At 40.4% G+C, this 17,237-nt stretch overlaps 1 protein-coding gene across 5 annotated transcripts in view; it reads right to left on the bottom strand.

The window, feature by feature from the left end:
* SHANK2 (SH3 and multiple ankyrin repeat domains 2) overlaps positions 1 to 17,237 on the bottom strand; it is a 334,933-nt gene that overhangs the window by 285,903 nt on the left and 31,793 nt on the right. For all 5 annotated transcript variants that reach the window (XM_081891148.1, XM_081891150.1, XM_081891145.1 and 2 more), the window contains exon 2: positions 6,989 to 7,217. In XM_081891148.1, coding sequence (XP_081747274.1) covers positions 6,989 to 7,192 — 204 coding nt within the window. In that variant the 5' untranslated portion in view covers positions 7,193 to 7,217. The remainder of the gene's footprint in view (positions 1 to 6,988; positions 7,218 to 17,237) is intronic.

Here is a 17,237-nt window from a genome sequence, read left to right as displayed (position 1 = left end):
AGTCACATTAGATGCTATTAAATGCAATATATGAACATTTCCAGTATACAAGCATTTCCATATGTAAACTAGACAAACATTGTGATATGGTGACTACAATGATGCAGTTCGTATGTAATATCAGGATACCATGATTGAGTGGTAGCCAAGGAAAAGGGAAGTCTGTACTTATTGTCCAAATCTGCCAAGCAGCAAGTACGCAGATGTACCAGCTCATGACTAAAAGTTGCACCACCAGCTATAGTTGAGCATGCATCTACATACAGCCCTCCTTGTTCTGCTGCTGCCATTTAACTGTGGTCTGCTAACAAGGCTTGTGTGCCCACAGAGGCTGCAACTGATTTGAATTGACATTGCAGTATACGCTCATGACATTATGAGTTGCATTGGATATATTATGCTTACAGATGGTCATCCATTTGGAATACTATAAGTGCTTATAAATTTCTGTTTAAGGAATAGTAGGCTGTGCTTTAGGTTCTGCTAATTACTTTTCAAACCAAAATTGAAGAAATACCGCTAATGATATAGCAGGAAAATATACAGCTGAGCAGATGCTGCAATAATACGTATCACACATTAATGCATTTATCAATGAGATGATTGCTCATGAATACAGATGTAAAGCTGTCTCCAAAATGCTTCTCTGTATTGATTTGTTTCAGAGTGCCTTTCAGTAGCAGAATTATAAGAAATGTCCTTTGACATTGGTATAAATACTCTGCCTCAAGTTTTTACATCATAGATGGATAGTGAGAGATGTGAAGCTTAAAGCATAAAATGGGAATTAACTTGAAATAAAATAAATGGAAATTAAAATATTTCATTTTTAATTTTCATTATTTATAATAATTATCCTTGGCTGTTGTTTTTTAATTGTTGTTTCTGGGTGCTGTATCCAGTGTTAGTCCTACTCAGAGCAGACCCTTTGAAGTTAAGGGACATGACTAACTTAGGTTCAGTAATTTCAATGGGTCTACTCTGAGTATAATTTAGTTAGCTACAACCCATTCATTTTGATAATTAATTGTTCATTAAAACAAGTTAATAAATACTAAAAAATTTGTAGCAGTAGGCCATTAAGGAAACTGCTGCTGAAATTACACACACACATCACAATTAATAGGGGTTTTTTATACTTGTCACATGTTAAGTGAATGTAACTATCAATTTTACACCAAAATCTGGCAATGTAAGAAGTCTAAGTACTCTTTCATTTGGGACTCTATGATATTTCCAGCACTGCCTGAACTGTTGTCCTCTTTCCCTGCACATCCAGTAGAATTCCGGTAAATCAGATGCCCAGAGAAGGAGTTCCAAGTGAGAGAAGTTAGCCAGCAGGTGGTAGCTTTCTAAATCAATCAGTCATAATCAGCAAACTGGCAGCTCTGCTGCTGCTGCTGCTGCCTACTGCTGCACCACACACCAAAACCAGAAACCTTAAATACTCCTGGGAAATGACGTGATGTGATGACATTCTCTTTCTTCCATTTCCAAGGGCATTCCATGGGAAAAGGAAATGCTTTTGATTTAAATAGGATAAGTATATGGCTGGATCCACAGAACTGTGACAGTAGAAAGACTAGACAGTTTTGCCTGAGGATGAGCAAGCTTTACGCAAGCTATACATATAACTTAGTTTTACATTAAACTTGTATATCATGTTCCACTTCCTCACATGGTAGAGGATTTGATTTTTATCTTACCTGCGGGAACTACCAGCAAAAAGAAAATAATAAGTGGAAGAGGAACTTTGGATTCCAGCCTAGGCTTTCTACCTTCCTCAAATATGATTTTCACCTTGGCATACATATTGAACAGCCCTTATTAAACTCCAGGCAGGCAGTCCATTTAACGTAGTGATATATGAATATGTTTGCTGGCAGACATAACCCTTCCATGGAATAGCTGTGTCTAAACTAAAGAAAAAAAGGTTTGACATGGCCAGTGAACTACTATCAGTGTCTGCAGGCAAAAGAGAGAGTAGAACAATGTCAATTACTATTCGAGAAAGAAATTCCACTGACAGTGGATAGGACAGCAGAACTGTGGCTAGGTGTTTTGAGTACGTTACACAGTACAGTAATATTAATAAGAAGAATAACAATTGTGTTACTGTATCTGAATCGTCTTGCTTGAAGAACAACTGTGGCATGGAAACTGTGTGGCTACTAACTTTCCAGTGTGATGGCTGCTCAGATATAATCATTGTAATTTAGAGAGCGTGCAAGTTGAATTATAACATGCTGCCTAGAAAACATGCAGTCTTTTTAAAGGTTAAGTACAACTTATCAGGCTTTTCTCAAGTAGTAAGAGACTGCAAATTAAAAAATCCATCTACATCAACTGTTGTAAAATCTGGCATGGACTTAAGTTGAAGATTTGTAGAATGACTGGCTAAACTATTGGGGTGACATTCAACTAAGTTTTACTCAGAGTAGACTCTGAACATGCCGAAATTAAGCCCCTTAATTTCAGTGGGCCTACTCTGTTAAAGATGGATTAAATATCATATTTGATATTAAGATATAAGGTCACAAATCATGAATATACAAAGTGGTCAAAGGAGAGTCTTAGAGCAAGGAAGCCTGTAGCACCTCAGGGACCAGTGGCCATCAGCTCCATTTCAGGATGTGCTGTTCTCAACTATAACTGCTCCATAGCTTCTGCAATAATGGGGACCAGCCCCTCCCCCACCCAGCTTGGGTTGCAGCCTGACAGCTGGTCTCCGGACTGGAACAGGCTGCACACAGAAGCTGCCAAGTATCTGTATCTCTGAATGGTAGATGATAATGTTGGTGAAGGGGCCCTACTATGCAGTAGCAGACCAGGATCTTGACCTGCATGGAATGTGCAATGCTAGCCTTAAGCACTGGAAGCCTTGCCCATTCAACTCCCAGTGTATTTGAAAATCACTGATAAACTAGGAGCCCTGTGGATCGTATTCCTTTTGTCCCACCAGAACTACTACCAAAGGAGGTAACTGCTTACAGTTGAAAATTTTACATCAGGAGCAACTGGGGGGCAGGGGCAGTGCAGGGCCACACTGCAGTCCTGCCAACAGCAGGGTCACTGATGCCTAACTGGGCAGTGGGGGGCTTTGCAGGCACACTGACAGCTGAAAGGGATTGGCTTCACCACTGCACCCATTCAGCCTCTACCTTGCCACTGCCATGTCCCTGCATCAGTGGCAGATTTGAGTACTACAGCATCTTGTGGAAGGCCAAAATTTGGCACCCCACCCAACCCAGTCCTTGTGCTGTCATACCAAAGGCAGGGCTGGGAAAGCACTAACTAGGCTTTGGGAAGGAAGACTCTAGGAACTGCCAGAGCCCTTGTGCCTCTTGTCCAAAGCCACACTGTGTTTTGAGACGGCACCCCATCAGCTCAGCTCTCAGTGCATTCACACCACTTAAAGGTAAAGGTAAAAAGGACCCCTGACCATTAGGTCCAGTGACCGACTCTGGGGTTGTGGCGCTCATCTCGCTTTACTGGCTGAGGAAGCCGGCATACAGCTTCCGGGTCATGTGGCCAGCATGACTAAGTCGCTTCTGCGAACCAGAGCAGCCAGAGCAGTACCTATTTACCTACTTGCACTTTGACGTGCTTTCGAACTGCTAGGTTGGCAGGAGCTGGGACCAAGCAACAGGAGCTCACCCCGTCGTAGGGATTCGAACCACCAACCTTCCGATCGGCAAGTCCAGGAGGCTCAGTGGTTTAGCCCACAGCGCCACCCGCGTCCCTGCACACCACTTACACAGCCCTAAATCCTCCCCAGCCTGCACCATCCCTGTCGGGAAGATAATGGCACAGCATTGCCATGCCAGCGACTCCTGCTCCTCAGCAAGAGAGGTCACCAGATATTACCTCTACGTGATCTAACAAGTCAGAGCCATTTGATTCCCATTAAATGGAATAACCAAGGAAACAAGGGGGATTTGATTTAAATCAAATTGATTTAAATCACTAGTCAGTAGGATTCGATTTAAATCACTTTTTTTATATATAGAAAGACTTATTCTTGCTGGTGTCATCTTAATATTTACAACTAGAGGAAGGTTTCATTTTTGGAATAATAAATTTTCAGAGCAGTTTTTACAGTTATATCAAAAATTACTGATTTGCTTATAGTATTAGAAATACATAGACAGATAATTATGAAATTATTGTGAGGTTTAATAAGTTAACTGTTTATATTTGGACAACTTTTCTACTGTGCTTTATTGGAAGGAGAAAAACAATCATATCCTTAATAACAATTTAAAGAATTTATTTAACTAAAACAATAACAGTATAGCATATATATCTATGTTTGTTAACTGATGTGGTTAAACAATTAAAAAAAAAAAACTTAGACTGAGTTTTGGCACACATGAAAAACTTAAAACAAATCCTTATTTCCTGATGAATTGCCTTAGGACTATAATGTAACTTAAAGAGAAAACTATCTTTAGAAAGATTTTCCTCCGGAAGCATTTTATTTTAAAAATCCAATTTAAATAAAAAAAATTGATTTAAATCAAAAAATTAAAAAACCCAACACATTGCTTTTTATCCACCCTGCAGTGAAATGGCTATGGACCGATTCTCTTCTTTTCACTCTCTTGTGCAGCCACATCACCAATGTATGGGAAAGAAAACAGACAAAACATGCCAGATGGTACTTCTCTACAGACAGCAGCAAATGAGCAACACATTCCCTGTCTCAGGCCGGAACCTGGAACACCCCCCATGCCTCTGGGGCAAACACTGAACTCTCAGCATCAAACTAGATGTGGAAAAAAGCAACCACAATTGTTTATTCATGTGTTTGTCTCATTCACATATAAAGCATAGAGGGATCCATTTTTTTTACATTAAAAGGGGTGCAGAGATGAAGACACTGCTTTCCCAGCTACATGTCCACAGTCAATTACTTCAAATCTGGGAAAAGAGGGGAAATGTACTACTAGTAGGAGGCAAGGCAGGAGAAGGATTTAGCTCCCTACACCTATGTGCACCTTTTAATGTTAAAAAAACAAAACCCACCCAGATCTGCCATATCTAATTTGACTCTCAGATTCTGCAGCACTGAATGCCACCTAAGAGATAAGACACTGCTTTTAGCTAGAAGAGAGCACTCATTCTGTCTACATCAACATAATTTACAGTATATTTTGCCAGACTAACCATTTTAGTAAAAAAAGGGAAGAATAATGTAACAATGTGGTGGGACAGCAGACGATATTATAATATGTCACATCTACCAGATAGTTGTAAAATGCAAATGTAGGCTATCGGAAAACTGTTCCCAGAGAATTAATGGTGATCTAGTACAGGTCACAGGGACACAGGTGGCGCTGTGGGTTAAAGCCTCAGCGCCTAGGACTTGCTGATCGAAAGGTCGGCGGTTCGAATCCCTGCTGCGGGGTGCGCTCCCGCTGCTCTGTCCCAGCGCCTGCCAACCTAGCAGTTCGAAAGCACCTCCGGGTGCAAGTAGATAAATAGGGACCGCTTACCAGCGGGAAGGTAAACGGCGTTTCCGTGTGCAGCTCTGGCTCGCCAGAGCAGCGATGTCACACTGGCCATGTGACCCGGAAGTGTCTCCGGACAGCGCTGGCCCCTGGCCTCTTAAGTGAGATGGGCGCACAACCCCAGAGTCTGTCAAGACTGGCCCGTACGGGCAGGGGTACCTTTACCTTTACCTTTAGTACAGGTCACAGTTCCAGGTAAAGGCAATAATTAACTCCTGGCAAATACTCAAGGCTAAAACTGGTAAGGGGAATATAAGAGATTAAAATGATGTCGGGATTTTGTAGTCCCGCTACCCTGTGCACTTTGGCGTCTCACTGGTTTCAATGGGAGAGTTATACACATGCCCAAATCTCCCTTTCTGAAATCAATAAGACTAGAAAACACTTAATTGTGCCCTCCATTTATCCCCCCGTTTACTGTGAATTTAGTTTCAACTCCCCAACCATACCTGTATTGAATAAAACCAAATGGAACTATAGTGGAGCCTCGGGTTACGTTGCCTCTGGCTTATGGCACCCCGGCTTGAGACGGGCGCAAACCCGGAAGTACCAGAATGGGTTACTTCCAGGTTTGCACCATTCGTGCACGTGCAGAAGCACTAAATTGTACTAAATCGCACGTGCACAGACGTGATGCTTTGGGTTGCGTCGTTTTTGGGTTGCGGTGGGGCCTCCGGAACAGATCCCCACTGTAACCCGAGGTTCCACTGTATTGTCCTAATTTTTTTCCTGACTTATTTCTGATATACATAGTTATTTTATTTACTTTTTAAAATACCATAATCAATTAAAGTAATTATTCTTGCAGAACTAAATCTGTGACTAAAATAGAAAATTAATGAGGACATTCATATATTTCCTGTGGAAGTACCCTTCCATCTCACCAGATGGTTCTTGCACTACCCATCACTTAGGAATAAGAAAACCACATTCCTCATTTCATTTTTGTTAATTTTTATTGAATTCCAGTGGCTAAGGAGTACTTCTGAGAAAGAGAATCAGAACACAGAACCCTTTCATTTATGACTTTTAAAGAGTTCAAAATCTACATCTCAGTCCCTTTGAAAACATATTGGAAAAACATGTAAAGGAACAGAGGGAATATGCATAGAAACATCCACAAAAGGTGAGGATTTAACTCCCTGTATTTTAGGTAGCCTCTTCTTGCCAGATATGAATGAGCAAATGAAAGAATGCATGCCGTAATGATTTTCAGTCTACTTACCAAAGTAACATGCACAAGGTACATTACGCATTCCATCTTAGTTAATGTAGGAAACAAAACTGCTCTAAAATTATTGCCATACCCTATAGCTTCAGTTTATGCTTCTATGATTCTACATGACAGAACTACTACCTACATGCTTTAATCATTAAACATCCTGACCAGACTCTGACATAGTTTAATTGACTACTTCATCTCAAATCTGATGTATGGCCTTGGTCAATAAACTTTTTAATGGAGTTCACCTTACCGTCTGCTGTAGGTCAGGTATTATAATCCGCATCACTAATGTATTGCTCTTGGAGTCTTCCATTCTGCTGCTTGGCTTCTCTGCGGTAGCCCTGATAGTATCGTAAATGGTTTCTTCTTTGGAGCTGTCTGATTCAGATTCCACTGAATAGTCTGAAAAACTCTGAGCCATCTCATCTTCACTTGACGTTGGACTGCGAGGCATGTTCAGCACCTCTTACTGCATTTGGCTAAAATAGACAAAGTCAAAATCAAATTATATTGGTTAAATTCTGAATGTAGTTCAGGCAGCACAAAGGGAGGAGGGTTGGGGGGGGTTTTAATCTATATAAATATTTTATCTATTTCTATTTATCAGTCAAACCAGTGTAACTGAGATCTAAAAACATTTGCAGTTTAATAAAATGTGAGAGAGGATGGAAAACATGGTATAATGCCCATGTATATTTCAGCCTGATTTCCTTAATTGGAACATTGGAAGAATAGTATGCAGTCCATATCATGTTATATTTGTCCTTTTCAAAGCCATGGCAAAAGTCTATTTATTTGTCTGTCTGTTTATCTATCTATAAACATGCACATAGTTAACAGCCATTATAGAAAACAACTAAAAGTTAATCGGCTATTGAAATATCATATAAAACACATCAAGCTTGCATGATTATTTCAATAAATAGAAGCAGCCGCAGCAGCAACACCGGCAGCAATATGGCCAATGGTCAATAGTAGTTTCTTCAGGCATTCAAGGAATGTATGTGAGGGTAAGGACCAGGATTGTCGCAGGAGGCCCTATGTTCATTCGTTTTTAAGAACTACACAGTCAGTATGGACAGGGTCTATGCAGACTTTCAAAACTAACATGCATATATCAGGGTGGGGACGGAAGCCATGATCCTGCTGGCCGCCCACAAACATAGGTTCCCTGCATGTATTCAGTGGTCTAGAGTCTCAGACTCTCTTCCCTATTCCTAAAATGCAAATTATAATTACAATGACCAAGTTTGCAAGGTTTATTATTTAATTATCAAATTTGTGTACCTGAAGATCATAGGGTGATTTACAACATAAAAACACAAAATACATAATAAAACAAAAACAAAGCAGCACACCCACTTCCACAAGAACTTGACTACAGAGAAATGTTTTCTCTTGGTGCCTAAAGATATGTAATGAAGGCCCCAGGCAAGCCTCCCTGGGGAGAGCATTCCACAAACAGGGAGCCACCATAAGAAAGGCCCTTTCTCACATTCTCAGTGGTCAGGGATGGTGGGAATTGTAGTCCCAAAACATCTGGTGTCAGTCAGGGACCTGCCCTCCCAAGCCAGGTGGAAGAGACCTGCAAGGCAAGAAGCAGATCTTCCAGGACTCACAGACAAAATAAAGGTAATTAACAGTAGCAGCCATTTGCCGTGTTCTTTGCTAATATTGTAAAATGATCTTATTTGTTGTAACAGTTTTATACATTTGAGCAATGCTATCTTGTATGCAGTTACTTCAGATATAATAAATCCATATTTAATAATACATGTTAAAACATTGCTTTGAAATACCGTGTTTGAGAAGAAATCAATTTACATTGGCTTTCTTTTGAGCAGAGAATTCCTCGAGGGGATATTTCATTTTAGTATGCTTCAATGAATTGTGGATTAATACAGCTCTCTGAAGTATTGTCCCTTAAATTCAACAGAGAGCATAAACACTGCACTGGCTTCTCTGTTCTCCCACTGACAAATGGAAAAAAAAATTGGCCTGCCTGCACCATTTAAAAAGACAAAGCAAACTTCAATATGGCTAGAAGTCAAAAGATATTTTAAATATCAGTCTTCTCCCTCCATAAAAAGCAGCTTGGATGCATAGTTCAATGGGAACTCCAGTGAAGAGGGGGATAAATCACATTTGCACAGCCTACAGAAGTAAAACTGAGCTGTGCAATATTCATGACTTACGCTGAATACATTGTTTGTGAAGGGGAGCACACTCTTAAACTAAGAGGAATCAAATAGACAAGTTTTGTTTATTTAATACATTTATGCCCCATATTTCCAAAGATTTATCAAATTATTCATAATGTGGTATCAGGTCAGGTGTAGGTCAGCAATAAAAAACACTGTCAGTGAAGTTAATGCTTTATTCTAAGGTTTTCCCCCCAAGCAATCAGAGACTGTGGCTGCACACAACCAATCTCTCCTTTGCTCTTTTCATTCCTCTGCATGTTCTGGGAGACCAGGGGGGAGGGGACCTGGTCGCAAGAGGAGAGGGAGACTCCCTGGACTCTTTGGCAGCTGGCCTCATCTCATCAGGACTGCTCTTTGTTCCTGTGTCTTCCTGATCACCCAACCCTGTTACCTCTCCTGCTTCCAACACCTGTTCCTCACAGTCTGCTCCTGCTCCTTCTGATTACTCATCATCATCATCCCACCACCAGTCCTCTGGCCCCCAGCCTTCTTCCCCTGGGGGTTTCCTAGCTGGTGCCTCCCACCACTCCATGGCATCCAGCCAGTCCATGACATCTGGAGAATTTGGACAGAAAGAAGTTGTTCCTCCTTTGTCATATATAAGTACACAATGGCCTGGTTCATACATTATGGCAGGCCAAACTATGGCTTACCAGGACCGCATGAAAATGTGGACTCCTGACAAGCAGCCTGCATTCACCTTGCTCCTCTGCATTCTTCTTTACTCCTGCGCTACAGTGAACTAAGTCAAGGCTTAGTGTATCTTTGAACCACAGCTAATAATGAGCTGCAGTTTGTTTGTGTGGTACGAATGTAAAAAAGAGAGAGCAGAGTGGAGTCATTTAGCTGCAAAAGCTTCTACGGGACTCTGCACTTTTGTGTGGCCTCGGTAAGCCATAGTTTGGCTATCTGTGACATAGACACATCATTGACATTAAGCCAGTGTCAGAACCTGAGATAGATATAATGCTTTCTACTCAAGGGCTGGCTCAAAGACAACCTTGTGAAAACATTTTCATAATTGTTTTATCACACTGAGTCATCTTTTAGTAAATGACCCCATCACTCATGGCCTGAAAACACATTTAAGGAGGCTTGCTAGGAAAAAATCTGAGGGGAAAAAGAAAGTAAAAGGCAGACTTTTGTTTCTTGTGGTCCAGTTTGCACACAATATTCAGTCATAGTTTATTGCGTTAGTTCAGTGCAAATGAGCAGTATGCTATTAGATACTGTTGAACTTGCTCTTTTCAAAGCCAGGAGGCAGCAAACCAGAGACAAAGAACAAATCTTGATTTTTTTGCTTGTGGTTTGTTTGAAGAGAAACAGAATTCAAGCAACAGTTCACATATAATGCTAAACCAGCCTCTGGTTCCCCCCCCTTCCATCTTTCATCAGCACACTGTTCATTCACATTAAACCCCAATTTACTTTTAACTATGATTTAACATTATGCACAAATCAGGCCAGAAATGGCTCCAGACATAATTGCTTTCTCTGCGAGCTCCAAGATTTATAGAAACAGTGGCACTAAGAGTGTAAATGAAGAATAGGTGTTTTTGTAATCCAATCTTTTGCATTACAGGAATAAACATATTAAATGCTGGTTTCAATCTTCATTAAATACACACAGAGAGAAGGATTTTATTTCTATTGCAATATATTGATACATTAGCGGTGCAGATTTACTAAACAATGTTACTGCAAATGTTACAGAATTGCATTAACACATCATTAAGATGTGATGAACACCAGCACGAGAAAGAAATTTAAATTGTTCATTCTAGCTAGCGGATTGGCATACTCTGAAAGCACACAAATGAGTAGTTCGGCACAGAAACAACTATGCCTCTAATTTATAAAACTTGCTGAGTATTATTTTTAAACTTTTTAATAACATCTTCTTAAAATACTTTCTTTTCCTTAAAGCTTTTAAAATGCTACCAATGCAAAAGTTTAGATCTAAAGAACTAAACTCCAATTGATTTTAGTGATGGTGCTAACATTTGCATTTTCTTGTCTCAGAAATATAAATCGGAGGCACTTGCCTCAGGTACGAGAGTAGCGTTACAAGTCCAAAGGTTCTTCCGTGGCTCATAGCGCACATGCTATCTCACATCCTCTATACCACCTGGTCTTCATCTCCTGATGCAAGAGAACAGAAGGTCTCTCATACATGGCCCACTGCTGATTCTCACATGTATCTGATAAAGGAGCATATATTTCAGGTACAAATTACAGTAGTGCCCCCTGCTGAATACAAAAACAGCTGGGCTACAGAGAAACTGTGTTGCTTGATCAGCCAGGAGAGAATGGGTGTTTAATAATTTACTTAGAAATTCAACTCTCCACTGAATGTCTTATTCATTTACAATGTTTTAATCCCACTTTTCATTCCAGAGACCTTCAAGGTGGCTTTTGATGACTGGAGAGTGGAACTCCTAGGTTGGAATTCAATACCAGTGGTACAGCAATGATTCCACCAGCACAAGGATTTCTGCCTGCACAATGGGACGTTCTCCTCTTCTCCTTCTCCCCCACATACCCTTAAATCTGTTCTAGGGGTTCACTCAACCACCTGGTGATGTTTAGAGGGAGCAGGGCATGCGGGGGAGGGGAGTTCCATTGCACAGGAGGGAATCTTTGTGATGACAGGACTCATTCGTAGAATACTATCCCTAGTATTTTGTATATTAGTATATACCAAACACATTTCTTAGATGACAACTGTAGTGACATAAGGTATTGCTCCTGTGATTTACAATGGTACCTCGGGTTACATACGCTTCAGGTTACAGACTCCGCTAACCCAGAAATAGTGCTTCAGGTTAAGAACTTTGCTTCAGGATGAGAACAGAAATCATGCTCTGGCAGTGCGGCGGCAACGGGAGGCCCCAGTAGCTAAAGTGGTGCTTCAGGTTAAGAATAGTTTCAGGTTAAGAACGGACCTCCGGAATGAATTAAGTACTTAACCCGAGGTACCACTGTATATGCCATGAACTGCTTGCCTCATTGGCCCTTACCACAATAATGTTCCTTGCCCCTTCCCCCTTTCTTCCCTTATCCTGCTCTTTATTGTCTTACCTACTTCAATGAAGACAAAAGACTAGACCAGCTACCAAACAATGATGACATGAATTATTAGGAGCTCCTTTTGTTTCAGGTAATTTGATAAAACAGCTATAGAGCTCATATATTTGTTTTCCTGGATTTCAAACTGTGTGGGGGGTTTTATTTTTTATTATAAATTATTATTTCTCTATATTTTGTTATTGTTAAAGGTAATAGAAAATCACAGTTAGTTGCTGGTTTAAAAAAAAAAACTGAAGCTAGCAGGAACCTTAAGACTGAATGATACATTATGACATAAACACGGGGTTCCAAAAAAAGGCTTGCCTCCTTTTCATACAAAAGCCCCCGACAGCTTTCTGAGGCTAGGCTGTGAGATGAGGAAATGATTGGCAGGTGAGATGGCATTTGCAGGGAGAACTGGTAAACAAAGGAAAGGTTTCTCCATCCAATTTTCCCCTACAAATACACCTCCTACATTCACATCACCTTGGCAAGAACATATATTTGAACAGGCAACAACCGATTAACACTCATCCAAATGATACACAATCGTACACACACAAATGGTGCTGAACCCAGAAAGGGTGGGGCAGGGCATGTTTATATGTGTTCCGCCAATGGGTGCATAGGCTGGGAATGAACCCCCCACACGAAATGATTGACAACTATAGTTTCATTCATAGGCAATATCAAATTTCAGCCACTGTGGTTGGCCACAGTGGGAAAGAGAATGCTGGATTACATACACCTTTGTTTTAATCCAGTAGGATTGTACCATGAGATCTCACAATGGTATCCCAAAGCAAGGCAGAGATCTTAAAAGCTCTTTTCGCCCTGGGTAACTCCAAGCAAACCCTTCCTTGGAGTTTGACTTGTGTGATTTCAATCAGCCCACCTTCAACCACATATGATTGAAATCACCCAAGTCGAATGAGTATAAAATGAGGGATTACAGTATACCTCCAAACACAAATTAATGGGTGCCATCTTCATTGCATTATCTTAATAATTCCTCCTCCAGTACCTTCTTCACTTCAGGGACAACAGGATCCTATTTATACAATCTAAATGCTATGCTATACTCTATCACAAAACAACTTTCCTGTAAAACTTTTCTTTTTAGATACAGGTAGGTAGCCATGTTGGTCTGCCACAGTCAAAAAAAAATAAATTAAAAAATCCTTCCAGTAGCAACTTAGATACCAACTAAGTTTGTTATTGGTAAGAGCATGCACACTTCTTCAGATACACTGAAATAGAAGTCACCAGACCCTTATATAAAGTGAGAGGGTGGGGAGGGGTATTACTCAGAAGGGTGGTGTAATACCCCTCCCCACCCTCTCTGAGCAATTGTAGGGGGTTCAACAAGATGACCCTTGGTTATAGTCAATTGTTGTAGCTTGTTTATACTTACCCTGCCCCACTGCCCTGCTTGCAGTTATGAAGAGTGTTCTTATGTTATGAATGGTCTGGGTCACCATTAAGAAAAAGAGGTAGGAATAGGCTTTTCTTCTTTGAGCTTCTAAGTTTTTAACCTAGCTCAAGGTGTCATCTGAACTAGCCAGATGTTTAACTGATAAGCAATCACAGCCAGTCCACCATTTGAAAAATAAGACTTTAGAGCAGTCTTGCCCAAAATGGCAACTAGACATTCCATTTTGGCAACTGAAAACCTGGTTTAAGGAGCCATTTGGCACCTGGCTTATATATCTGAGTTTCTAATACTGTTTCAGAATAAGGAAAGTACTGCATATATTTTGTTATGAGAAATAACTGTGCTTTGCCCTTTTGTTTTAAAAATGCTTTCTACTGTCTTTATGAATAATGGGTGAAATAATCTTTCTTTACAAAATTATTCCTTCCCCCATTCCCCATAAATTTTTGCTTTTGCTAAAGCACATTATCTTTCAAGTCTGTACTCTCAGCCTATACTTTGATATGAAAATATGAAAAGGCTTTAAAATACTGGGAAAGGAAAGGGCATAAGGGATTAAATAACATTTCTAACATAATAGACTATAAAAAGCTTACAGAAGGTATTCTGCCCAAGCCCAGGTCCGTAGTGTTAAAGAATCACAGATGCTTATTAATTTTATATTTGTGCATTTACTTAGTTTTACTCTCTGTCCAAGAGGAAAGCATCTTTTTATTGTCCACCTACAAGTGGACTATATCAATGAGATATGCAAGGCTAGAGTTGCTAAGTATGTGAAATCAAGGCATTCAGGGGATTCTTCCTTTGTTTCCAACAGAATATCCACTGGCAAAATCTACTATAAGTACAAGTGAAAGGACTTTCTCATTACACAAACAGTAAATAATCTATAACAGATCGTGATCTATCATTAGATCACTGGACGTTTGTGGTAGATCACTGGTAGATCACTGGCTCCCCTAAAGCTCAAGAACTTTGACATGAACCCCAAAAGGGGGGTAGATCACTGCCAGTTTTTAACTCTGTGAGATTGCAGCTTCTTGGGAGTTGGCCATCCCTGATCTATAATATCTCTCATCTTTGTTGTTGTTGTTGTTGCTGCCGCTGCTGCTGTTCCTGTTGCTGGTGCTGTTGTAAAAAGGCTCCCACAGCAGCCCTGCCCTCGGGCTCACAGTCTGAGAGCCAGGACACAAAAGGGAAAGAGACTGGAAGGTAGGAGGAAAAAAGCAAGCTCAGGCACTAGTTCTTAGTCACAGCAATTTTGCAGTGAACAAAAGGAACGAAAAAGTTTGAAAAGGGGGAACTAAACACTGCTGGTCTTTCAGCAGAATCAGTGGAGGGGACCTGCATTCCTGACTCTCATCCTCTGTTATAACCTGGTGGAGGAATATCTGCTGATGGTTGAGGGAGAGGCCTGTTGTTCATTCAGCAGAGCCAATGGAGAGGCCCTGCAATGCCACCTCCTGCTCTCATTATGTAAATAGCCTTGAGATGTTTAAAAACGCACAATAAAATATATGTAAAATATTACATAACTCTATAATCCCAACCCAACCTCACATTACGGGGACTTAACTTCCTCTTTCACCACTGAGAAGTAATAAAAACTTATTACATCCATCTTAAAGAGATGAATAATTGCTTCCACATACACATTATTAAAAGAGTGGGCAAAAACCTTCTTTAAATCCCTATCCATGTTTATTGGCACTCCAAGAGTCTTCTGTCACTTGGTGCTTTCCTTACATAAACACATTAATAGCAGACAGAAAGGCCTGTTCAACCTTTCTCCATGAATACAAACCATGCATGGAGAAGAGGACAGCAGGACTATGTTGCTGACCCCAGCCTTGATAACCTGCAACTGTGGAAGGCCTCAGGGATTTATGCACTTGTCGATTAATTTCTACCAAGAGTGATCAGCAACAAAATGGTGCAGTGCAGAGTGCTCCTGTTCTGGTTCCCAGACCATCATTCAGCCTTCCAGAATACAGAATTCCATTCCATTTCCCCACCCTGCTTACCGGTATTTGATTTTCCCCCTCAATGGATACCTATCTACTGGGCATTCACAATTATCACTAGGCTATTCGGGTGGTTGCCCCTTAAGGTTTTATTCATCCTAGAAGATTTGTTGTACTTCTCTAGTTTCACAGTGACCTTGTTTTGGCTTCAATTCTGTCAGAGCTATAACAGGAACTCATTTATCTAACATTTTAGAAATGACTTTTGAATTGAACAGTGCTCCTGAATGTTACAATTTAAAGTAGCAGTTGTCAAACATTTCTAATATATATTAAATGAAGAGATAATGCATACCCTTTGTGGGCTGTTTCCTTCCCCTACAGATTATCATTATTTGTATTATAGTTTTATAGCACAACACACACCCTCCTTGCCTTTCTACAATACCATTCCCGGTTTGTTTTGTGGTAAATTTTGATTGCCGACAGAAGCAAGTTTCACGTGTGTTGACTGCAAATACAGTGGTACCTCGGGTTAAGTACTTAATTCGTTCCGGAGGTCCATACTTAACCTGAAACTGTACTTAACCTGGAGCACCACTTTAGCTAATGGGGCCTCCTGCTGCTGCCGCACCGCCGGAGCATGATTTCTGTTCTCATCCTGAAGCAAAGTTCTTAACCTGAAGCACAATTTCTGGGTTAGTGGAGTCTGTAACCTGAAACGTATGTAACCTGAAGCATATGTAACCCGAGGTACCACTGTAACAGGTTATACGACTGGTCTCTTGAACCTTCCAGCATGTGCTGGCTATCACAGCTCAAAAGAAAAAGAAGCTCACATATGAGTGAACCACAAATGGTAACTGAAAAGAATAACTAGCCTACTATAGCAGATATGCAGATTTGCAGAAGATTTCATTGGGGCTCACACCATATAGATTCTATCCCGGCACCATTGGAGAGGAAGGGAGGTACTCAAAATAGACCACATAAAGGCTTCTGAATAAATCCTTCACTGAACTGGAATCAGTGAATACGAGATTTGGATTCTTTTGCTGTGCATTTGAAACACTTATGGTTCCCATCTTATTCAGCACATGGAAGGGCTGACATACAGTACAGCAGAGGATCCAGCCGAAGAAAGTGGACTTCCCCTCCAATGTCATCCAGGAGGAGGCTGAAGAAGAAAACAACAAAAATGCCTAATTCTGTTCCTCTAGTGGGAGCATCCCATGAGTGGAGTTCTGCTCACAAGAACACTGAACCCAAGCCCCACATGAATTGTTTACACAAAACACGCTTCAGGGATAACAAATGAATAATTATGTGGAAGTGTATTTATTCAGATTTTAATCTGTTTCTGTCTAAACTGTGAACATGCAGGAATACCACCACCGTAACCCTATACATGCCTACTCCGAAGTCCCATTTAGTTCAATGGGAATTACTCCTAGGTAAGAGGTTATAGGAATGCCACATAAATGAAATAGATTAGGACTGCGAGTTTAGAGGGAAAACTGAATTTGCTGCCCAGTGACTGGGCAGAGTAATAGCTTAAATATAGCCATCCCAGAAACAGTGATATGACAGGCAAAAATGTTATTCTAATAACAACTTTAGTTCATTACCATTTATAATATTATTAAGAGCATTTAGAGAAATCAAGGAACAGAAATGATTATAGTTTTATAATCAAAGTGTGCAGAAAGCATTTAGAAGCCCTTGCAGGAAACAAACAACTCAATCTTGCACTGGAATATTTAAAAAATACATTATAGAAACCGAGTTAAATGAACATATTGCATGATTTTTCTTCTTCTTCAAATA

This window comes from Podarcis melisellensis, assembly GCF_964234715.1.
Source record: "Podarcis melisellensis genome assembly, chromosome: 1".
Lineage (NCBI taxonomy): Eukaryota > Metazoa > Chordata > Lepidosauria > Squamata > Lacertidae > Podarcis > Podarcis melisellensis.
This window is presented reverse-complemented; position numbering and strand designations above follow the sequence as displayed.